This window comes from Acomys minous (genome assembly GCF_964271855.1).
Source record: "Acomys minous genome assembly, chromosome: 17".
Classification (NCBI taxonomy): domain Eukaryota; kingdom Metazoa; phylum Chordata; class Mammalia; order Rodentia; family Muridae; genus Acomys; species Acomys minous.
The window spans coordinates 18057605-18082555 of record NC_140500.1 but is presented as its reverse complement, the minus strand read 5'-3'; the positions used below and the strand labels follow the sequence as shown (position 1 = coordinate 18082555).

The window sequence follows — 24951 nt, the reverse complement described above, 5'->3', positions numbered from 1 at the left end:
AAGGAAACAAGTTAATAAAATGAGCAGATAAAAATATAAGTAGTCATAAACAATGAAACAAGCTCAACTTCTTTAGTGATTAGAAAAAATGTAAATCAAGACCACGTTGAGATTCCATATTAGTGCAGTCAGAATGGCAGCCATTGAGGAAAACAAAAAAACCCCCAGCAAATATTGACAAAGAAATGGATAAAGGGAACTCTTATATACACTGCTGCCAGCAGTGTAAACTAGTCTAGCACTATGGAAATGTGGATGTTTCTCAAGAAACTAAAAGGGGGTAGATATTTCATATGACTATATTATCCCTTTACCCAAAGTCCTGAAAGTCAGGCTATCACAGAGTCACTTTCATTTCTGTCTTATTGAATCACTGTTTGCAACAGCTAGCACATAGAACCAACTTAGCTGTCTAAAAACAGAGGCATGGATACAAAAAATATATATATATATATATATATATATATATATATATATATATGTATACACACACATTTACACCTACATATGCATATATATGATTTATTTACAGCTGCAAAGAACAATGAAGCCATGTAATTTTCAGGAAAATATGCAACTGGAGATAATCATATTTAGTGAACTAAACCAGTCTCAGAAAGAAAAACATTACATATTTTTAATGATTCTGTATTTGCTCTCATTTGTAGTTCCTAGACTTTATATAGCTATATAAAGTCCTGTGTGCATATATTAATGAAAGTAGAAGCCAAACAGTCTAGGGGTCAGGGCAGGGTGGGAATCACCGGAAGTGGTGAGAAAGGGAAGGGTGGGGCATTACCATGCCAAAATGATCAACAAACAATGTATACACAGAGACTTTAAAGAATTTATTGTGCAAATGACTTATATTATGGCTGCCAAGATGGTACTTATATATTAATCTCTAACACACATATATGGAGAGAGAGAGAGAGAGAGAGAGAGAGAGAGAGAGAGAGGAGAAATAGTAAACCCCTTGTATTTAAGGTGCCAGAGAAATCCTGGTCGCCGTGTGTGTACAAAGTAACGAGCCCATGCCTCTGAGAGTCTTTTCTTTTAATTAGCATTTTGCTAGAGAGAGGGAAGGGTTCTATTGTGGGGCTTGGAAGTATTGAATTTTGCATCTTAACACAGACTTAGAAATCAGCTCTGGTGTGATTCAGGAGAGATTACCTTAAAAATGCTGTTCATGTCGTCCTCGCCCATGACCTGCTTTGGTACGTACACAATCCCGTTAAGAGTAATCTCTTCTGAACGGATGCAGCTTTCACCATCATCGTGGCTTGGCATGATGTACCAAGCAGCAGAGTTAGCCTTTACTGGCAGCAAATTATAGATCTGTACATTGGAAAACAAAGGGAAATGGTTTCTTGTTCTATTGCTTAAAGGTTTTTAAACGTGACAGTGCTCAAATATGGAATGGAAAGCTCCATGGTTTTATCCACCCTTGCCATGAGTACGATGTGAGGGGTGAGGCAGGGAATCACAGAAAGAAGTTTCTAACCCTCATGGAGAAGCACAACACTTAAAGACATGAGAAGTTGGGAGATATAGCTCAATTCGTATAATCCTGGTCTAACCCAGCATCCTACTTCAGGCTGTCATCCCAGCACTTGGGAGATGCAGCCTCGGGGACCAATAACTCAAGGTCACCCTTAATTGTCTCCTGTGTTTAATGACAGCCTGGACCTGCATGAGACTCTTTCTCGAAAATTAGGTGAATTGATCAAAATTGATTTGAATGTAGGAGACTATGAAGATGAGCCCTAGAGGATGCAGAGGGAGAGAGGATGGATAACGGGTACCCAGAGACATCTGGACCACTTCTGAACCATTTGTCATCGTTATCCTGGACTCAGCAGTGTTGGATCTGCAGGTAAGATTCAGGGGAGAATTGTAAAACAGGTGAAGAATCTGCAAAGCTTGTAAGTGAGGATGCCTCTTTGAAAACGCAAAGACATTTAAAGATGAGTTTGGGAAGAAACTGTTTTTGTACACTCTTAAGAGCAGTTAGTGTTTGATTTCAGGGAAAGTACAAAAACCTGGCATCTTACACAATCACCTTAATTATCATTCACTTGTTAAAAAGACCAGGATAAAATGAGACAATTCTGTAAAGTGTCAGCGTTTGTGTCATTCGTCCAGTGGCTGTTAGGAAATTACATTATGCTTATCACGGTAAGGATCTTGTCTTTTGTGGTTATGGATTATGGTCCGCATTTTTTGATGCTCAACACAGCAATGGACTCACTGATGTAGGCGAGAGTTCAGCTTGGGGCTTCAGAAGCAGCACGCTCTGGTCTACAGCCCTGAGGGCGCAGAGGGACTGGGGCGTGGCTGTGACCTTCAAGTGGGCTTCGGATGCTGGCAGGCTCTGCGCTGGTGAGAAACTCAAATCCACCTGCAAAGAGCATGTGATTATAGCAGTGTGTTGAAGAAGGAGGAGGAGGAGGAGAAGAAGAAGATTATAGTCTTGACTCTCTTCTTCAGTCCATGCCGAGGTGTTTTATTTTAATTTATTTCCTTTCTCTTTCTCAATCTTACAGCAGGTTTACTTTCCTAGGAACTCCCCATTCACCATCTTCAGAATGATCTGCAAATATGACACCAATTTTCTTAATTTTCTTTCTCTCTCTTCAACTGGTAGAAAGTAAGTTGATTTTGATACCACTGAAATAGAATCCAGTATGGTACTGAAAACACTCCGGAGAAGGAAGTCGCAGAACTTTGGTGGCTGACCTATCTGTGTGAGGAGTTGGTGAGGTTAAACAAAGAACCTTCTCCAGTCATGGTCACATGACATTCTAACGCACAGGCAGCGCTGATGACCATTAAATACGTCATATGTATTTTAAGATGTAAGTATGAGCCAGGCAGTGGTGGTGGCCGTGTTTAATTCCACCACTCAGGAGAGAGAGGCAGGCGGATCTCTGTGACTTTGAGGCCAACTTGGTCTACCTCTGAGTTCTGGGACAGCCAGAGCCGTTCCACAGAGAAACCTTGTCTCCAAACAAACAAGCAAACAAAAAGATTTAAGTGTGTTGGGAAATTTAAAAGTTTACTAAGCATCTGAACTCTTAAGTGTTTTTTGGAGTACAGAAGAGCAGAACAATGGGAGATGAAAGAGTTTTGATTGCGGAATGTTTGGTTTCCTTTGTTGATGTAGATAGGTTTTTTGTTTGTTTGTTTTGTTTTTGTTTTTGTTTTGAGATAGGACTTCTCAGTGTAGCCTTGGATGTCTTGGACTCAATTTGTAGACCAGGCTGGCCTCGAACTCAGAGATCTGCATGCCTCTGCCTCCCAAAGTTCTGGGATTATAGGTGTGCTCTACCACACACAGCTGATGTAGGTAGTTCTTAATTCTCTTCTGTTTGTTTGTTTTGTTCTGTTCCAATGTGTTAGTTTTTTGCTTTGTTTTATTTTGTTATTTCCCCCTAGAAGTCTGGTTTTTTTGTTTCTGTTTTTGTTTTTGTTTTTTTGAGACAGTGTTTCTTTGTGTATCCTTGGCTGTCCTGGAACTTATTCTTGAGACCAGGCTGGCCTCGAACTCACAGATAAAAGGCGTGCACCACCACCATCCAGCACCTCAGTGGAATTACACTTTACTTGGTCAGTGAGGTTCACTATCACAACGGAGCAGTTTTAAATCATGCCTGTTATGAAGACTTCTTAAGTATCTTTTTTTAAAAAGAAATTTAGGTTCATTAAAATGAATTTGAGTCTATGTCAAGTGAACAAGTTAGTCATTTGAGATTACGATCGAATGGAAATATTATGTGCTGAGAAATGGGCATGACAGAAAAACGTAAAATCGCTTATTGATGCAGGAACCGGACAAGAAACTTAATGTATGTTTTGAAGGAAGCTGTCCTAGCTACAATAATCAATGTTATCCTTAGTGACTAGTTACATCTAATTGAGGATAACAGTAAAAAACATTTGGGGTTAGGTTTCAAAGGAAAAGAGTTACTTATACTTTTATTATGATGGGATAATATGATGCAAAATGCCCCAAAGTCTGATGATCAACACCCAAGACATTTTTACTTTGTTTTTTTCAGGACTTTGCATGGATGCCCATCAGACCACAGGGTCCATCACATCTGAACTGAAAACCTCATTCATCACTTTCATTCCACCTTAACCACATGGAAAATCAACTCATGTCGGGGTTTGTGTCTACAGGAGAGGAAGAAGAAAACTGCAACACAACAGCTGTTTGTTTTAGGGAGGGAGCAATTTCCAACAGTGGACTCAAAACCATTTCTTTTTCCATTTGGCTTATTTTTAACTTAATTTGAGATAGGGTCTTGTAAACATCCCGACTTGGCTTTGAACTCACTGTGTATCCCAGGTTCCTGCTGAAACCTCCAAGGCCTGACTTGCATTGTTTTCTCTTATTTGCCTTTCCACTATACCCAAACAAGCATTCACAGGGCTAGCTGCCTGAAAAAAAAAACTTTAAACTAATACATATTTAACATGTCTACCCTGTCTTAAAGGAAAGACACTTGAAATTATTGAAGCAGTTTTTCTCTGTCTGATAAAAGGTTGAAAAAAATAAACTGGTTTGAAAAGACACATCCCAGTATGACTGCAGGTCCTTCCTTACTCTCTCGGGCTCCTCTTTGTTCAAATCCTATCAGGGTCCTGAATTAGTAACTAGCAGATCTGTTCTCCCGGCATTTTTGTAGCAGTGGGCATTCTCGTGAGTGCTGCACACATCTTCATCTGTGCTGTTGTCAGGGTGTCCCTTTCTCTGCCTTTGATAAACGCTAAGTGAGAAGGTATTTGATTTGAAGTGAATATAACGTAGAGTGGGGTTTGACTTCTATGGAGGACTTTTGTGCTGCTACACAGAGGCTTCCAGAATCAGAGACCTATTTCATTCAATGAGGCATCGATTCTGAGTGGAGAGTAAGATTTTTTTTTCCCCTGACAGTTATATGCTGTCAGATAGCTTCATGTCTGGAATGTGTAGAGATTAGCTAAGGGCCGCTAGGGACCACTGCCCACTGCCAGAGTGAGTTGTGCCAAGATCTTAGCCCTCTCGAGATTTCCCGTGCAAATACACAGGACTCACAGTGAAGACCCTGAGGCTGAGGCAGGAGACGCCCTTGATATGGAACTCACAGAAGGACCAGCGTGGTGCTCTTGGACACAACGTCCAGCTTTGGCAGCGCTCCTTAGGTGGAGGCCAGGATTTACACAGGGACCCACTCTACCTTTGCCTAGAGCACTGCACACTTATTATATGTGTATATGTAATGTGAATACAGCTGCCACAGCAGAAATGTCCACTTGCTGTAAATGGACATATTCCTCCTAGAAGTCGTTTTGAAAAACAAAAAGGTGGCTGACATTGACAGAGTCCATCTACTAGAGTAGTAAAAAGTCAGATAACCAGCACCAATTCTGCTCAGATAAACTTACTTATGGCTTAGTGGAGTTCACACTACAGCTTTGTAATCTTTAAAAAAAATAAAAGATACCATTGACAGGCTGGAGAGATGTTTCAGATGTTAAGAGCACTGACTGCTCTCCCAGTGGTCTTGAGTTCAATTCCAAGCAACCACAGGGTGGCTCACAGCCATCTATAATGAGATCTGGTGCCCTCTTCTGGTGTGCAGCTACACATGTGGACAAAATACTGTATTTTTAAAAAATCTCATCGACAGGTTAAGTTTTTATATTTTAATTCTTATTGGTGTGTCAAAAACCCTGTTTTCTGTCAAAACAAAAGTTCTGACAAAGTGTCGAAACACTTTTCTGTCTACATTGAGGAGCTAAATTTACACTCACAGGAACACGCTCTCCTGGAGTGCATGGATCGGAGGTATGCTAGGGAATTGATGGCACAAGACTGACACAGCTTGATGAAACTGCATTTTCAATGGAAAGTCTGGCAGCAAAATATTTCAAAAATAATTTAAAAGTTTGACATGGGGCCTGGAGATATGGCTCAGCAGTTAAGAGCACTGGCTGCTTTCCCAGAGGGCCTGAGTTCATTCCTCAGCAGCCACGTGGCTGCTCACAGCTGTCTGTGACTTCAGTTCCAGGAGATTCCCCGACCTATTCTGGCTTTCACAGGCAACAAGCACACAGAAGGTGCACAGACATAGATCCGGGCAAAACACCCATATACATAAAATAATATGACAGTAGTATCTATAATGAATATACACTAAGGTTTGCTGCAGAATAGATTTTGAAACCCACATGAGTCTTTTAAATTGAAAGAGAATTCTGCCTGTGGCCACCTCCTTTGGGTGCTGTCACTAGAACTCACAGCTAGGGACCACTGTCTACCACTACAGTGGGGTGTGCCAAAAGTCCTAGCTGTTAAGGTGTGTCTCACTAACTGGAGAGACACTAAGGGGCATGTTTAAGAACCATGTGTGGTGGTTTCAAAATACACATTAAGCAAGGGTGGTGTATGATTCTAATTCTAATACTTGGAAAGCAGAGGCAGGAGGATCTCTCTGAGTTTGAGGCCAACCTGGTCTATACAGTAAGTTCTTGGACAGCCAGGGCTACATAGAGAAACCTTGTCTCAAAAATAAAACAGATATGACTCTTTACACCCACACTTATAAACAAGAGAGTAAAAGGATCAGGCTTAGACACACACACTCACCTTATTGGCAAAACAGTTTTCTATCTCAAGTTTTTGAGTGTCAGCGACAATTTCTTCATTAGGTAAAATAGCATAGACGAGTAGCTGAGCCGCAGGAGCCATACCTGGCTCCACTTGAATCGGGAAGGAAAACACCCCTTTCACTGGAGAATAAGGATGAGGAAGATTCGAGACTATGGGTTAGGAGTGGATTCTTGATTTCATATCAGAACAATTCTTAGAATATTTAAGAATTCGCATTTAGATCACATAAGAAGGACTTACACACAGTAGCGCTTGATAAATGCCTGCTGAACGAATGTGCATTTAGTGGCGCTTGATAAATGCCTGCTGAACGAATGTGCCTGCAGTGGTGCTTGATAAATGCATGCTGAATGAATGTGCATTCAGTGGTGCTTGATAAATGCATGCTGAGTGAATGGTGTTTTTATAGATACAGCTTTAATTCTATCCCCCAGATAAGTAGGAAAATCATTTAGTCTATGTCTCTGTTTCTAAAGGTTTTTATATTTTATTTAATATGTATATCTGTGCAGCATACGAGTACAGTGCCCACAAAAGCCAGAAGAGGCTATCAGATCGCCTGGAACTGGAGTTACAGGTGGTGGTGTGTAGCGAGAATTGTGGTTTCTTTAAAACACACAAACATTATAAGAATGTATTTCATTTTAAAGGATGATTTGCCTTTCATTTTAAACTATGACTATGATATGCCTCCTGCTCTAGCAGGGGCATGGTTTTGCCAGCTGTGACTAGTTCCTGCGAGTGCGTAACAGTTGGAATTCAGAGCGTATATAAATGCTAGATCTAGATAACAACTGAGTTGCAATCTGAATAAATTAATTAAATAAAATTTAAAATAAAAAAAAGCTAGATCTCTGAGAGATTGGGTGGGTTGTTGGGTGGGCTGCTGGTTGGTTGCAGTTTACTAAGCAGTTGTGAGCAAAAAGGAAGCAACAAGAAGAAATTACTTATCCTGACAGCAAAGATCAAACTTGCCCCAAGGATGTCAACACTTCTTATCAGTTGGAAGTCATCTAATGATCATGTCTCCCCCTTTTCCTCTATCGTTTCTTTTCTCTAGTCTAGTGAGGGGTTACAAAAGTGGAAGAAGAGGGGTAGGGAAGTGAAGAGGCCAAAAGAACCCTCAAAGTAGCAAAAGTCCAGCTGAGAACTGCACTTGGGTCCTCTGGAAAAGCAGCCAGTGCTCTTTGCCACGGAGGCATCTCTCCAGCCTTTTATGTTTATTAAAAAAAAAAAAACACTGAAAAGCACAGCTATGGTGAGACCGCAGAGACCGAAGAGATGCTACATACCTAAGGACCCCATGGTGAGCCTGCCTTTAGAGTAGGGGGTCTTTATTAGACTGGCAGATTCATGATGCTAAAAGTCCTCTAGGAAGTAGGCAGAGTGAGAGCCACGGTCTAGTAGGCATCTTAGAGAAGACTTAACATGGTACAAACAGGAAAAACGCAGAGCTTAAAAGTAATGCCAGGTGTTTGGCGTTCTAAGATGGTGGGTGAGAGGCAGCCAACAGCCACTACTGCTGCGGAGGGAAAATTAAATTAAGTAGGGAGCAGTTGCTTTCAGGGGTGGACTTAACAGAAGCATGCTAAGTTCAGAAGGAAAAACAGCCTACTCAGTGGGGGAACGTCTTTGGCCGCTATTCACATAACAGAGCACTGAGGTCCAGAATATATGTAATGAGAAAAAAAGAATTAAAAGAACAAACAGTATAATCACAAAAAAAAAAAAAAAAAAAAAGATGAGCTGCACGTGTGCAACACCGGAAGAAGCTCACAGTCGATGAACGTGAACAACACTCAGGCTCTGCGGCCATCAGGGAAATGGAAATCATATTTACGTTGAGATTCCACTTTGCTCCAGTCAGAATGGCAGAAAAGAAAACATGAGCAAACAGCCCGAATGCTTTTGAAGGAGACGCAGAGCCTTTAAACGCACTTGGTGAGAACGTCAATCAGGTAACCCGTGGTAAGCACCATGGAAGAGCCTCAAGAAACTAAAAATAGAATGACCCCTTTGAAGAGCTGATCTGTGTGACTCACAGATCTCTCTTACGCCTCAGCAAAAGTCAAAATGAGGGATGGCAGTCTCCAGAAAAAAAAAATCTATGGAGAAACTTTTGTCTAGTAGGATATGCAATACCTTTGTGGCGTACAGGAGGAGGATGGCACAATTCCTGAGGAATTTTTTTTTTCTGAAAGAGACACTGTGATCTTGGACTAAAAAGGACAGGGGTGGTAAATAAAAGGAGAGTGTTTGAGCCTTCTAAGCATAGGACACAAAACCAGCTGTGTGCACATGCTCTGCTTAGCGGGGAAAGGAAGGGTGCTTGCAAGCAGAGTTAAGAGGACAGAGACACCAAACGAAAAGGACCGACTGCTCTGTGTTGGAATCTGGGACTCTTTGAGTGGATTTCCTATCTCTCCAGACAGATAATTTTTACCCTGGCATGGATTGGAGCCAAGGCCTAGACACCTAATTTAGATGGTTGCAAATGAGGCAGTTTTGGACTGTTTTGCTGTGCACGACATATGACACTTGTGGGCTTACAGTTAAAGGCTGTGAAGGACTGAGGTGTTTGCTGTTGGAGAGACTGAGTTTGACTTGTTGGCTGGGCATGTGGATTTTGAAATGCTTGTGGTAAGCAGCATTATAATCTTGGCTACCTAGACCTGGAAATCTTGGAGTATGTTACCCTATGTGTTAATAAAGCCTTTGCGGATGTCAAACCGGGACCTTGAGATGTGAAAATTGGTTTGAATTATCCAGGTGGAGTAATGCCATTATAAAGACGGAGACAGGCAGGTGAGAACTGAAGATGGAGTTCTGCTGGCTCCGAGGGCAAAGGAAGGGGCTACTAATCAAGACATGGCGGAAGAGGCACTTAGGAGAGGCAAGAACACTGGGTCTTTTTAGCATTCAACATCTACAGTCCTAGCCAGGCGTGGGGGCGCACACCTTTAATCCCAGCCCTGGGAAGGCAGAGGCAGGCCGGTTGCTGTGAGTTCGAGGCCAGCCTGGTCTACAAAGCGAGTCAAGGACAGGCAAGGCTACACAGAGAAACCCTGTCTTGAAAAACAAAAAACAAACAGACAGAAGAAAAATCTACAGTCCTGCCAGTACCTTGACTTGAGCCCAGTGAGATGTCTGCACAGAAATATAAGATAAGAGATTTATGTTGTTACATGCCAGGAAATCTGCGGTAATCCATTATGGCAGCAATAGGGATCTGACACATGAGTGCATGAAGAAAATTTTCTTCCGTCATTTGTTCTTTTTTTACATTTTGATTACTTTTTGCCTTTTGAAAATAATTATGAAGTTAATACATTTTACTTCAGGAATAAACACCTAAAATCCAGAAGTAGTGTTCTGAAGAGCTTCCTCACTGCATTACAGAGGGCTGCCATGCACTTCCTGTAATATAAGAGAGGCTCTAGCTTGCCCAGTTGTTGAGGGTTAGCAAGATGAGAGGACATTAAGAAAAGAAAGGGGGGTTTGGGGATTTAGCTCAGTGCTAGAGAGCTTGCTTAGCAAGCGCAAGGCCCTGGATTCAGTCCTCAGCTCTGGAAAAACAAAACAAAATAAAACAAAAAACCAACCAACCAACCAAACAAACAAAACAAGCAAAAGACACTCACTGTTTCCTTGTTCAAGTGACAGCACGTGGCTTCCCGAGTTGTAGATGCTCCCCCTTGCTTTGATCTGAAGACAGAAGGAAACACACCCATTACCATTGTAAGGTCTGTCTGCCTATGTTTGACATACTCACAAGGTATAGATAACTGTCATGTTGCTGCAACTCAGAAGTTCTTTTTATTACAAGGTAGAGGCAAATGTACACTATAAGTATCCTCTGTTGTTAGTCTTATTTTAAAATAGACAAAATGCGTTGTTCATTCTCTGTGTGCCTGGCTCTGAAATAAGGCAATTTGAACAACAATTCAGTTTGTATAATAGTTATGTGGACTATTGTTTCCAGTATTCAGGTGAGATAACTGTTTGTGAGGATGTAGTCTAGTAAATTATCCACAGTCTCAGGACTATGAAGAGGTGAGAGGGAAATTATAACTATTGTAAATCTGATACTTTCTCATAGGAATAAAGAAACATTATTTAGAGTCAATATTTCAGTAGGAAACAGGGCAAGTGATGGATTGATGCATGACTAATTTTATAGGAAACACTTTATCTTCCAGGATAATAAACAAAAACTCCAATATTAACACCGATGTCCTATAAAACCCACTATTTTGAAAGGAACCTAGTAAGTTTGGTGTCTATACAATTAGAAAGAGATGCAGTGATTTTTTAATTCTTACCAGATAGTGAAAGGTTAAGGCTTTTTCATCCCTCAGAATATCTTCATTCAAGATGTAGTGCATCCGAATATCCTGAGATTGCCCACAGGCCAGAGTACCAAAAACAAGTTCAAGATGAATATAACTCTTGCTCGGGGAAAAGACATGAGAGGCAGAATAATCTGCCTGGGTGTGATGCTCAGTAAGCCACCAGTTATCGTAGCAAAGACTGTTCTCCTTGTATATGGCCTAATGGGAAAATGAATAATACATTTGGATTTAGTGTTTTATCTACCGTCCATCCGTCTGTCCGTCCGTCTGTCTGTCTGTCTGTCTGTCTGTCTGTCTGTCTATCTATCTATCTATCTATCTATCTATCTATCTATCTACCATCTGTTGGCTGCCTACCTACCTATCTATATCTATTTTCTTCCATTATCTATCTGTCTATCATCTACCTTTTATCTATTTACCCATCCATCCATCTATCATTTACCAATATGGTACCTTTTTATAAAGAGGGTGTTTCCTTAAGTTTAGAACCCCTTCCCCACCTCCCGGTTGAGGTTATTTAAGCTTTTGTATCTCAGGCTGGCTTTTAAACACACAATTCTTGCTTGTGCTTCCAGAGTACTAAGCACTAAGAAATGCTCATTATGCCTGCAAAACTCATGTACTCTTATTCTGTACAGATTTATTTCATTATTTGCACACAAGAGCAACTATTTTACTTTCCTTATTTGTTCTTTTACCATTTCATACACATATTCTTTGATCAAGTCCCTCATTTTATTTTTTTTCCCTATCCCATTATGCATCCCACTAAATCTCTTTTTTTCTGAGTCTCTCTCCTATTGTGCATTTGTGTGTGTGTGTGTGTGTGACAGAGAAAGAGAGAGAGAGAGAGAGAGAGAGAGAGAGAGAGAGAGAGAGAGAGAGAGAGAGAGAGAGAGAGAGAGCCATTGCATGGGTTGGGGGGGTTTATTCAATTAAGTGGGGACAATGTACCAAGGCTACATTACTGAGAAATATGATTTCCCTCCCCCTGCTAGCTCAGTGTTTCTCAATCTGTGGGTCCCAACCCCTTTGTAGTTTGAACAGCTCTTTCACAGGGGTCCCATATCAGATGTCCTGCATATCGCATATTTACATTATGATTCATAACAGTAGCAAAATTAAAGTTATGAAGTAGCAATGAAAATAATTTTATGGTTGGGGTTCACCACAACATGAGGAACTGTATTCAAGAGTTTTACAGCATCAGGAAGGTTGAGAACCACTGATCTAGCTCCTTTGGCAGAGGTGGGGCCTTATGAGGCTCTGTCCCATCCTTCATTCTAGGTCCAGCCTTGTACAGGTTCTGTGTAGGTAGCTACTCTGTTACAGCTTTATTGCATAAGGTTATTTGACTGTTCAAGCATAAACAAAAAATTATATTCTGCTAAAGGAATCAGGCACAATTTAACTGGTAAAAGAACTATGAAAATATTAAAAACTTGAAGGCAATGGCAGGATAATTGTTCCAGTCAGTGCTCCTGAAGTCAGAGCATGGTGCTCCTGACACAGAACTTTCTGGCCTTCCTTGTTTGTTCCCACGTTGCCCAGTTTGTCTTACTTCCTACCACACATGTGCCCCTCACACATCCTTAAGTTGTGTAGTCCTGTGACCTAAGCCTTTTTAGCCCCACACGCCCACGTCTTCTTACCACAATTCTCATGAATGAAAACGTGAAGTTGGAAGTGTCAATGACAATGTTGGCCAAGCCATGCTCGTCAGTTGTATAAGCGGGCAATCGGTGCATAGCTGGACCCACAAAGATGGATACATTTTTGTTGGGCATTGGTTGATTCTTCTCATCACGAAGAAGAACCTAGGAACAGGGAAGTGACAACTGGTTACAAATGCCAGCTAGCCACACCATCTTCCCGCTGTGCTCTGTTTACGTCTTCGTTTCTTGCTCCGTCCCTGTCCTTTACTGAGGATCTTCACATCTGCGAATGAGACTCATTTTCTGAGCTTTAAACTTTTATTTTTATTTTATTGTTTTTAGTTGATTTTATTTATATTTTATTTTACCTGCATGGGTGTTTGGTCTACATGGATATCTGTGTGCCAAGTGTGTGCCTGGTAGCCTGGGAGTTCAGAAGAGGGCATCAGATGCCTTGGAACTGGAATTACAGATGTTTTGAGCTGCCGTGTGGATGTTGTGAATTGCACCTGGGTCTTCTGAAAGTGCAGCTCTTAGCCACCGAGACGTCTCTCTGGCCCCTCATTTTATTACTTTAAATTAAAAACAGTAACACTATAAATTTAGAGTACAATGTTAGGCATGTAAGGTGGAATGGTAACATCTAACTAATGAACCTCTCCGTCACAGCTAATGTTTTGTTTTGTTTTGTTTTGTTTAAAGGAGAGAGGGTACTGGAATGACATGTGGAAGTCGGGCTCAGCCCTGTGGAGGGCCACAAAAACCATGGGAACCTAATGAGGGCGCCATGTGACCTCCTACAGCTTTGAGCACATGCCTTTAATCCCAGCACTCCTGGAGGCAGAGGCAGGTGGATTGCTGTGAGTTCGAGGCCAGCCTGGTCTACAAAGCGAGTTCAAGACAGCCAAGTCTACACACAGAAACCCTGTCTCGCACAAACAAACAAACAAACAAACAAACAAAAAAGAGATAGGGCCTGTGCTGGTTAGTTTTGTGTCAGTTTGACACAAGCTAACGTCCTTTTAGAAGAGGGAACATGAACTGAGAAAATTGTCCTCAGCAGATTGGCTTGAGGCAAAAGCCTGTGGTGCATTTTCTTGATTGATGGCATGGGAAGACCCAGCCCATTGTGAGTGGTCCCACCCTTGGGCAGGTGATCCTGGGTTGCATAAAAAAGCAAACTGAGAAAACCACGAGGAGCAAGCCAGTTAGCAGCGTTCCCCATGGCCTCTGCCTCAGTTCAAGCCTTCAGTGAGCCACCATCTCTGTTTCTATCTTCAATTTTTAGGGAACTCACAGGTTTTCGTTTTCTCATGATCTTCTCTCTGCCTGTGGTGACTTTACCAAATCACAACATACTTGATATGAAATATTAAGATGAATGAAGAAGAAAGTGTAAAGGTCAAATTCAGATATAGAAGTCAACATATAAGTGAGGATATTGCCTGTAAATTTAGCCCTAAGATTATTTGCTCTAAAAGCAAATTTGAAAAATGCCTATAACTGAGCTGGGTGTGGTGGCACAAGCCTTTAATCCCAGCACTCAGGGAGGCAGAGGCAGGCAGAATTTTTGTGAGTTCGAGGCCAACCGGGTCTACAGAGCAAGGCCAGGACAGCCAGGACTATACAGAGAAACCCTGTCTCAAAAAACCAAAACCAAACCAAAAACTAACAAAAAGAAAAAGAAAAAAGAAAAAAAAAAAAAAAGAAAGAAAGAAAGAAAGAAAAAGAAAAGAAAAAAAAATGCCTAAAACTTTAGCTATACTATATAAACATAAATGAGTGGTTTACTCAATTGTATTATCTGACCTAAAAGTGACCAAAATTACAAATATTGCTTTAACACTGAAAAAGAAGTCTTTAAAAATTTCATCATCTAGATGACAGGTTATTGATATTTCTTAGCTGTTAAATGTCTCCCAAAGGCTTGGACCCTAAAGTGGTGCTATTGGTAGGGGGTTTGAGGCCCTCAGGTTGTTGGGAGAGTTGCTATTAAAAAAGACTGGAATCCTAGCTCTCTCTCTTTGTCATGAGAGGTAAATTTATCCTGCTCTATGACTCCACTGTAATGTGTGGTCTCACAACACACATACACACACACACACACACACACACACACACACACACACACACACACATACACACACCCCTCATAATGGACTGAGACTCCCAAGACTCCAGGCCAAAATAGACTTTTTCCCTTTATAAGTTAATGGTGTCAAGTGTCTTGTTATAGTAATGGGAAACTGACTAACACAATTACTTAAAAGAAATTATTTCTATGAAAAACTGCATTAGAAGGGCTTTGTTTACAAAGAGGGCATCAAGGGGAAAATAGCCAAACTACACAGGAAAAAAATGTATTACAGAGGCATGCAAGGAAATTGATGATATTACAGAGGCATGCAAGGAGACTGCTGATTAAAAATTTGCTTTGTTTTCCAAAATTTCACTATCCCTGATAAATGTAAATTTTGCTATAATTATTGTAATATATTTTTATTTTGCCGCTAAATATTTTTTTTTCTCAAAAACCTTATGCCTGGGGTTGGGGATGCGGCTCAGTGAGTGAAATGCTTCTTGTGAATGCATGAGGGTGCAGGTTCCCAGCACTGCACACATGCTGGTGGGTGCGATAACCTCCCTTAGATTCTGATGCTCGGAATGCTGAGACGTGAACTATCTGCAGCAAGGTAGCCAGCTAGGCTAGCCGGACCTGTCAAGCTCTGAGTTCAAGTGAGAGACCTTGCCTAAATGACCAAGGTGGAGAACGCCTGAGGAGGGCTTCTGACGTCAGCCTTGAGCATCCATACATGCACAGTGACGTGCACGCAGGTACCAACATACATGTGTGCCTATACTCATGTAAAGATGTGTACATGTGTATGTGACACACACACACACACACACACACACACACACACACACACACAAGTATTTCATGCCCCTAAGTATGATTATAGGGGAAAATATTTTACCTGCGCAAACAAAGGCAGCCCAGGCCTGTAGTGTCTACTCGATTTAGTAAATGACAGTTTGGATAAGGTACTGGTGATTTCACACGATCCATAACCACTTAGTTCCATTCCTGAAAAAGAAAAAAATGCGAAGTTGGCTTTGTGTATTTGAAAACTTCCACCTCAGCTCTTCTCTGTTATTACAAGATGCTGCCATAATCTGTGAATGACTTGATGAGCTATCATATCCAACATATTTTAATTTATCCTGTACCTTCTGCTAACTTTATTTCAAAATATCAGTTTATTTAGGCCATTCCCAACTATATCCGAAGCTAGCCATGCATTTTAGAACACACAAACACACACACACATACACCTTCTGTTTTTAAACATTTAATTTCTTGAGATTGGTGACCTATCATTTTCATAATATGCAGAAAGTATGAAGTATTCAAAATAGAATTGGAGTTTGATACGTTTCCACTTAAGGGACGTTTATTAAAAATAAATACAGACCTGTCCCTTCCTCTTTGATTCTGGCTTCCACTTCTAATTTCATGTCGTAGCCTTTTAGTCTTGGCTGGAATACTTTGGTTTTTATAATTTGTGTGAAACATCCTTTGTCATTGGCCTGAAGAGAAGAGGTGAGAGATCCTGAGTTCTCTGAATTTCCATTAAAAAAAAATGCTGGCTGTAAGTATATAAAAACATTTTAATCTTCAGATACCTTTCTGGTGTGTTTCCTTCCCCAACCCCAAGGATGACACAGCTCTTTGTTAATCTCTGGGTTCCTTATAGCCTTTGCTTCCCTTGTCCTTCCAAAAATGGACCCCATTTCTACTACATCTACTTTCCTAGAGTTTCTGAGTGTACCATCTTATTTTGTAATTATAGCTCTTTGTACCTCTTGTTCTTATGATAACATTGTTTTTCTCCATGCTTCTGCTGGCCAGCAGTATTTGTCTAGTCAAAGGATATATGTCTTAGACCTCAAGAAAATATAGTCACAGATAGGCAGAATCTATGAAGTGACAACAAATGCCAACGAGGACACAGAGAAGAGGAAACTCTTACACAGTGGGAATGTAAGCTACTCCAGCCACTAAGGAACTCAGAATGGATTTTAAAAAAAAAATCAGGTTTCTGAACTAAATATTGTGACCTATGTTTTCATAGAGATTTATTTCTAATTTGTACCTATGTACATGTAAATAATTATTACATAACAAATTTAATTATATCATCATTGTGCATGTGGACAAACATCTGGAACCTCGGTATGTGGGAGGTTGAGGCAGGAGAATTATTGTGAATTTGAGCTTAGTTTGGAATACGTGGTGAATTTCCAAGCTAGCCTGGGCTATAAAAATTGTCTCGGTGTGTATGCGTGCACACTGAGGACTCCTCAAAATTCAATAATAATTAATTAGTTTATAGATATTGTGAGTCATTTGAAAATAAGAACAGCACCAGACTTCCTGTTATTTTAGAAATCTGAGCCGCTAGAGTGTGGCTGGCCTGATCTTGTTTGTCTACTTTTCCTGTTGGTCAGACCCGCACTTTCCACTGCAGCCTCTCGCTAGTTAGCTCCCGGCACCTTTGGTAACTTCCCTTGCAGTCTCCATGGTGTGGCTGCTCTAATGGCCATCCTTGAATTTTTACACACGCTTCCCTTGAAATCAGAATGCACACACACAACTTCCGACATGTGTATGGGTGTTTTGCCTGCATGTGTGCCTAGGCACCATGTGCATGCAATGCCCATAGAGGCTAGAAGACGGTGTGGTATTCTCCTGAAGCCGGTTGAAGGCTGCCCGCTGCCACGCGGGTGCTGGGAACTGCACTTAGATCCTCAGCGAGAGCAACAAATGCTCTTAACTACTGAGCTGTCTCTCCGGGCCCACAAGCTCTTCTTGAGACAGGTTATCATTTCAGCCCACATCAGCTTTGACCTTATTATATAGCCAAGGATGACCTTGAAATTCTGTTCTTGCCTTTGCTTCCCAATTAACCAGGATGGCAGGGGTGAGCCTCCACGCTCAGCCTCATCCAATGTTTTCAACGCAACGCGCATCCTACTCTCAGTTGTTTTCCTTAGTTATCCTCATTAATCCTCCTCCGTGACGTAATAGGGACCTCTAATTGCTATCTTCCAGGTCTTCCTCTTCTGAGCCAGATATCCATTTACTGTTCAGTATTTTTCCCTTTGTCATTTGGCAATGACCTGCCACTGGGTCCTCACTTCCCCAGGTCCTTAACACCTGTCACCTACTCTTCTGTGACAAAAGCCAGTTCTGGACACGTCTTTATCCTTTTAGAACATGGCGTGTTGATTGCTGTTGGCAAGAAAATGACAAAGTTGGCCAAATGCGTGCAATCATAGACTCATGAGCTCGTCTTCATCCGGGATCCTAACACGACCCACCGTTCTCACGTTTCTTCCCCTTGCTCCAGAGTCTCGCTTGGTGACATTTCGCATGTACCCCTTACCTTGTTGCACTTGGCACTGCAGCTCTTGAGGGAGTAAGAGGTAGGGAGGGGCTTCTACGTACCTGCTTGCTGAATTCTTCACAGATGCTTTCTGGGTTTTGGCCAGGGCAGCGGGGGCGGTATTGTGCATATTTTCTGCACACTCTAATTGTCACCAGACCAGGAACAGGCTTTCCATATGTGTATCTAGAACAATAAAGTGATCGTCCCAAATGCCATTGAGTGTGAGTGACACAGATGTCTCTTCACCATCTTGTTTGTTCATCTCCCTGGTGTTGCACTCCAAGAAAGCTCATGATAGCAGGCTGTGCCCTGCCTAAGTGTGAACGTCCCTGCAATTCTAAGACAATGTACCTTCAGCGAACCTTTTGAAAATTATCTACATGGAGAGATACTAATTTAGTATTTTTCCAAGGTTCTTTCCTTTTTTCTTTCCTTTTTTCCTTTCTTCCTTTTTTTTTTTTAAATTTTGGCACAAGGTCTCATTATGCAGCTGTGGATGGCTTGGAACTTGCTGTGTATACCAGGCTGGCATAAATTCAGAGATCTGCCTGGCCCCGTCTCCTGATCACTGTGATTAAAGGCTACCACACCTAGCTCTTTCTCTCCTTTCAGTTGAGGCTTTGTCATAAGACCCGTCCTGGTCACTTGGAAGGATGGCAGTTTAGAGCACTTGCTGCTCTTCCAGAGAACACAGGTCTGATTCCCAGCACCCACCTGAGGGTTCAGAACCATCTGCAACTCCAGTTCCAGGAGGTATGATGCCCTTTTCTGGTCTCTGCAAGCACCAGGCATGCATGTGGTACACAGACACACCTGTGGGCAAACCGCCTGTACACATGCAGACTGCTTCCTGTTCTTGCAGAGGACCTGAGTTCTGTTCCCAGAACCCCTTGCGAGGTGTCTCACAACTGCCTGCAACTCCAGCCTTAGTGCTTCAGTGGAGCTGATGCCTCTGGGACTCTTGGATACTTGCCCATGTGAGTGACACACATCTACACACCCACATAGTTAATTAAAAAAAAAATGTCCATCTTTGCTGTCAGATTACCAACATTATTTTAGGTTAAAAAAAAAAGAGAGAGAAATATATATATATATATATTATGTTTCTAAGGATTTTTAAAAACGATCAGTGAGAAACTATTTTGGAAAGCTGTGGTTACAAAATAAAAAACATGATTTATAAGTAACGTCGTGATGACTCAGCTTGCTTCTGCTGAATATGGTGGGCGTGTACCACACAAGGCTGGAATCAGTTTCCTGTTTTAGAACGTCCAGTGACCCATGTTGTGGAGGATTCCTGACTCTTGCCTTAGATTTGTAATTACACTTTCTTTACGTGTGGCCAGGGGTTCTAATTTTAATTAAGCTCCTCCCATAGAGTTGATGTAGGCCAATATCCAAAAATCTTCCTTTAGGCCAGCGGTGAGGTTCTTAAGGTTTAGCCTCATGGCCATAGATTTTTTTCTTGTGCATCCCTTCCAACACCTGTATGTGCTGACAAGTAACGTGTTAGTAAATACTGTTTAAAATACAGCCTCTCAAATAGAATACGGCAATCAAAATAAGATGAAAAAAAAAATGTAACTCACGAGCCACAGGCAGATACAACAAAATCTTCTTCCAGGAAAGCAATAGCCTTGGGCACATTTACTTGCACCTCAAATTTGGGTAAGACTGTTTTGAATAGAGAAAAAGGAGGGGGTGGTAGTTGGTAGGAGACTGCATAAACATGACTAGTGGATTTTGTTGGAGGAATCTATGACAGAACCACAGTGTAAGTACATTACTGTGAGCAGTTTGTACCTTGCTAACTTGAGACTACATTTCCCAGACTCCTCATCTCTGATTTTGTGCAAACGTTCAAAGGTGGGAGAAGGATCACCGAGTCTAAAGACCACCAGAGTTAGATGTAGGAACAGAAGGGCCAGTGGTTTCAAGTGTGATCGCTCTCATTTCTGCCACATGCTAGTTCCTCTGCCTGACCTCTGAATTATCAGAGGTGACAGCTCTCTGCAGACTCTTCCACTGGTTTCCACAAATTCTCCACTTTGGAAGCTGAAGGTGCACCCTCCCGATTCCCTTATGCTCTGACTAACCCATGCCCACAACTGTTAGTTGTGGTCTAATGACTTGCCACTTCCTCCTGTTGGACACTTCCTTTTCCAGCCTCTCCCACAGGTGTGAAAGGCATTACCTTATTATGTGCCTGTCATAGAAGGTCTGGAAATCATGTTTTACTATTGGTTTCCTGATATTGTTTTATGACATCTGCCATCTACGTATGCACACATGCATACATCTACACACGCACACACACGCTTACACCACACAGACAGACACACAGACACACACAGCCTTAAGGATTCCAACATCATGATTGCCTTTTACTTGTAGAATCCTTACCGTATTCCTTCACTTCAAAGGGGTGCTCTATTTTCTTCCCTGAATCCTTCTGCACCACAACCTTGTAGGTACCTAGAGCTGGCTCAGCAGACAGCGGGAAAGACAGCTGATGGAGTCCTACTTGAAGATCGACAGGCTGCCATTGAAAAATTCGGTTCCTCTTGGGATTCTACACGAAAGATATTATGAGTTTTGAAAACAATTGAAACATATAGTTTAATCAGAAGTCAGGTTTTCAGGTATCAATAACACTGGGAGTTTAATAAGCGGTTAGCGAAGTAGTGCTAATGTTATTAACCCATTAAAACACTCTAGACCTGAGTAATGAACAGTGAAGTCACCAGCTGTGGGAGCCTGCAAATCCTGTACACGCCGTCCCAGGTGCACCAGTCTTGTCTGATCTTAGAAGCCAAGCAGGTTACTACTTAGAAGGGAGGCCCTGCGTATGTGTCGTAATAGTGTGGGAAAGACTGTAAGCTTTGTCACAGGTGAAAGCAGTCTTGGCGGGCTTTACCCTTGGACACACCATTGATACCTTGAGATAGACTGGGTGGAGCCATCCTGGGCCTGGAATTCAGGAAGCAGACCTGGGGACTCCACCTGGACTATTGTTTTTCTAATCAACCCTCAATGGGAGAAGGGGGCCGCCCTTCGCACGTGACACAGGCAGGCGGAGAGGAGAGAGCAGCCGCAGGTTCAGACCGAGCTTGAGTGCATGTGGATCGGAAGGAGGGTCAGCGAACAGGCCGGACCAGCACGCAGGCCAGAGACACCTAGGGACCCGTCCCGTCCCGTGGAACGGATACCGGAAGGTTCACTCTTTTTTTTTTTCCCTTTAACCTTTTTTCCCTTTTGTGTAAGCTAGTTGGGTTGCATAATAAAGTTTAATTGTTAAGAAACAGAACCTACATCGTAGGGCACTATCTTTTTTACCACATATGCCTGTTTAGGCCAGAAATATTTGAAGCATCAAGAAATGACACCATCATAAAGATCCTTCACTTCACTTTTGCTCTTCCAAAAACACTTGAGGTAGGCAAAGAAAATAGGATTTGTTTAGTTGAGGTGAAGTGGAATCTGAAAGGGGAAAAGAAAGCTTACGGAACTTTGTAGGGCATCTTCATTCTGACTAAGGTTGTACAGTTTGCCACTTACCTCAACATAAATGACAGGGAACTAAAAAGAAAAAAAAACTTAGTATGAATGTGTGGTAGAATTTAAAAAGAGAGCATCTTTTTAAAATTACAGTTTTTAAAATTTACTGAACTTATTGATTCAGAATAAATCGTGGGATTTATTTCCTTTTTTAGTTAGTTTTTTTTTTTTTTGAGAGTTTTGTTGACCTCTCCCACCCTCCTCCCGGATCCATACTCCTTTATCTAACCCACTCAACTTCATGTCTTCCCTCTCCGCATCAAGTCCGATTGTGCTGCCCACATATTTGTGGATGTCAGAGATGCCACGACATCAGGTGAGGTAAAGCCTATGACGCAGAGGGGCAAAGTCTCTGCTTTTCTTGTCTAAACTAGGAGAGGTCCCCTGCTTGATCCATAGCTTTTTACATGTTTCGTTTGGGACATAAAGAAGTCATGGCCTTCCTTTTATGGCTAGCGTACATTTAAGGTAACCTCTCTGGGTGAAAGATCATAATAATAAGTATATTCTTATTTTGCAAATGATGTTTGCTTAAGAGAAACTAAACGCACTTCTGGAAGTGTGTAGAATCTTCCAAGGGGACATTTTCATCTGAATATCTTTTTGTTGTTACATCTTAGACAGCATCTTACTGCCTGTGGTCCAGGCAGGCAAGGGCCTTGTGGCCCCTCTACTCAGCTTCCCACATTCGGGGATTAGAAGATGCGTACCCTGCCCAGCATGACTTTAAGCGCTTTATCTACTTCAAGAGTGCACTTGGTGAACCGCATCCTCGACGCTACCACTGCACATGCTCCTGGCATGGATACTTTTAAGAATTGTTCTGTGCTACATTTAGGTGTCTCTCACATAATCTCAGGTTTTCTAAAGAACCAGTCTTAAATGTTTGCTTATTTTTCTCATTGGAATTCTCCCACCAACAGGAGACTCACCGTTTCATTCAGTGGGCGAAAATTGGTATCTATAGAGACAACGCGGAATTTCACTGAAATAGAGATAATTTTCCCTGTGAGAGGTGCCAGTGGGAGCCCAGGGCCAGAAGTCTCACGACTTACCACCGACCATAGCTTAATCATATAGAACAACACCACCTCACCCCTCCCCCACCATGCCCACCACCCCCGCCATGCCCGCCCCCACCTCCACGCCCCGCCATGCCCGCCCGCCCCCCCATGCCCGCCCGCCCCCCGCCCCCATGCCCACCCCACCCTCGCGGTTGTTTTTCTCACTGAGTTCCTTATACCTGTTTGTCCTGGTTTGTATATGGGCTTGTCTGTCTGGACAAAGACTAGGCTCTCAGCTTTGGCTATCTGAATTGACTTCCTCTTTATGAAGTGCTGTGTTGGTCCTTTTATCTGCACAGCAATGAATACCCTGGGCGGCAGCGACGAATCTGAGATCTGCAACACAGAAACCCATGGAGAATATGCTCAGACCCGCTTCAGAGTGCTCAGCTCTTACAGGGATCTGTTTGCCTTGCCAATGCTTGAGAACTGGTAAGGGAGCGTCAAGGACTCGGTTTCCTGCTCTATCCACGGACTACTAGGATTGTATAACGTGATTTTGGGGAGAAAACACTGCAAAAGAGTGGACTAGTCTTCAGTGCACTCTTCAGTGAATGAGATGGTGTCCTTGCATTGTCACAGCAAAGTCTTGGTATGACAAATAATTGTCCTATTGCACTTTCCAAGGCCAGCACCAGCCATCTGTTTTACATGAGTAATTTGGCTTTTAAGAATCACATGCCTGCAGGGCGGTGGTGGCTCACGCCTTTAATCCCAGTACTTGGGAGGCAGAGGCAGATGGATCTCTTTAAGTTCGAGGCCAGCCTGGTCTACAAAGTGAGACTAGGACAGCCAAGGCTACACAGAGAAACCTGTCTTGAAAAACAAAAACAAACACAAACACAAACAAACAAAGAATCTCAGTGTTCAAAGGCCAGAAAGATGGCTCAGAAGCTAAGGGCATGCACTGCTCTTCCAGAGAACATGAATTAAGGTCCCACAGCCTTGTCAGGAAGCTCACAACTGTCTGTAGCTTTAGCTCCAGGGCGCCCTCTTCTGGCCTCACTAGCTACCTACACTCAGGTGCACATACACAGAGACACAATTTAAAGTGAAAATAAATCTTAAAAAAAAAGAACCTTAATATTTATATCTATAAAAATGTATATATTATTTATTCAAGAAGTTCATTTTAAAGTAAAATGAAATCTTTCCTACAGCCATGGCAACCTTTTATGCACTTCCTTTAGACCTGTTTGTAAGTATCATAAAAACAATTCAACGTTTACTTGGTACTCACCATTTTTCCTTAATTAAAACATTTCTTTTTGATGAATGAGAACATAAAATTCAACTTGGTGGTTTTTTTGTTTGTTTTGTTTTGTTTTTTACCACTACCACACATCCCAGGAGGGACACTGACCATGAAAGGGCTGCAATGGAAGGAGTCCTTCTCCACAGTCAGGCCTGTGAGGAGGTTTATGTGCTGCACTCCATTCTCCAGTGTTATGCTGAGTGTTACTGTCTCGTTCAGGTGGTTGAGGTTGACACAAGCCTTTTCAGTAACTCCTGTGTAGAGCTCTGATGGGACCAGCACCACATATTGTCTGTGGAGAAGAGGACCAACCGTGAAGGTTTCAGAAGACATCATTATTGTGGCTGTTTTCTAGTGTGTTTCACATTGTCATCGGCCGTAGGTTTTGGGGAGATTGGGTTCCCCAGATTAAACACTGACATAATCCTCTGGTGTTCAAGACATGTTCACCTACAGGATATTAGAGACTTTGGGCATCAATTCAAGATATTGCTGTGTAGCAATTTCTCACAAATGGAAACATTCCTTCCTGGAAGGAGGAGGAAGAAGGGAGGATGGAGGAGAAGTGCATGAGACTCAAGCAGTAAATTTTACAAGTTCTGGAGGGCTGAGGCTAAGAGTATGGATGCAGTCTCTCCATGGTTACAGAGGCAGGAAACCACTGTTGCAGAGAAGAGGGGAGGCCATGCTGCCCCTAAGAGACTCCTGGACCAGCCACATTGCCTGGGGGAGACTCTCCTATCACCTGAGCCACAGGCAAGTCATGCAGAGAGGCCCCTGGAATGTGGCTTTCGAGAATCAGCTCCCAGACAGAGTGCTTTTGGTGGTGATGCAGTTGTCTTTGAAGCATCCATGTTCCTGTAAGCAACCTCTGAGTCATATTCCTGCAGGGAACCCCAACAAACATGTTTGTTCACCAAGTTGGACTTTGGTAGAATCACCATTTT

The 24951-nt window shown here is 42.1% G+C and overlaps 2 protein-coding genes across 2 annotated transcripts in view; one reads left to right on the top strand and one right to left on the bottom strand.

Moving 5' to 3' along the window:
• Nucleotides 1–24951, top strand: part of LOC311588561 (large ribosomal subunit protein eL42-like) — a 118256-nt gene that overhangs the window by 36510 nt on the left and 56795 nt on the right. The gene's annotated exons all lie outside the window — the stretch shown is intronic.
• LOC311588548 (pregnancy zone protein-like) overlaps nt 1–24951 on the bottom strand; it is a 44978-nt gene that overhangs the window by 18360 nt on the left and 1667 nt on the right. Inside the window, exons 2-16 of the mRNA XM_084766287.1 lie at nt 24113–24296; nt 22929–23085; nt 22618–22670; nt 21686–21706; nt 20531–20699; nt 19717–19801; nt 18184–18307; nt 16148–16262; nt 15650–15759; nt 12669–12833; nt 10984–11211; nt 10303–10366; nt 6638–6780; nt 2252–2401; nt 1174–1338 (exon numbers count right to left, since the gene is read on the bottom strand). Coding sequence (XP_084622413.1) covers nt 1174–1338; nt 2252–2401; nt 6638–6780; nt 10303–10366; nt 10984–11211; nt 12669–12833; nt 15650–15759; nt 16148–16262; nt 18184–18307; nt 19717–19801; nt 20531–20699; nt 21686–21706; nt 22618–22670; nt 22929–23085; nt 24113–24296 — 1933 coding nt within the window. The remainder of the gene's footprint in view (nt 1–1173; nt 1339–2251; nt 2402–6637; nt 6781–10302; nt 10367–10983; nt 11212–12668; nt 12834–15649; nt 15760–16147; nt 16263–18183; nt 18308–19716; nt 19802–20530; nt 20700–21685; nt 21707–22617; nt 22671–22928; nt 23086–24112; nt 24297–24951) is intronic.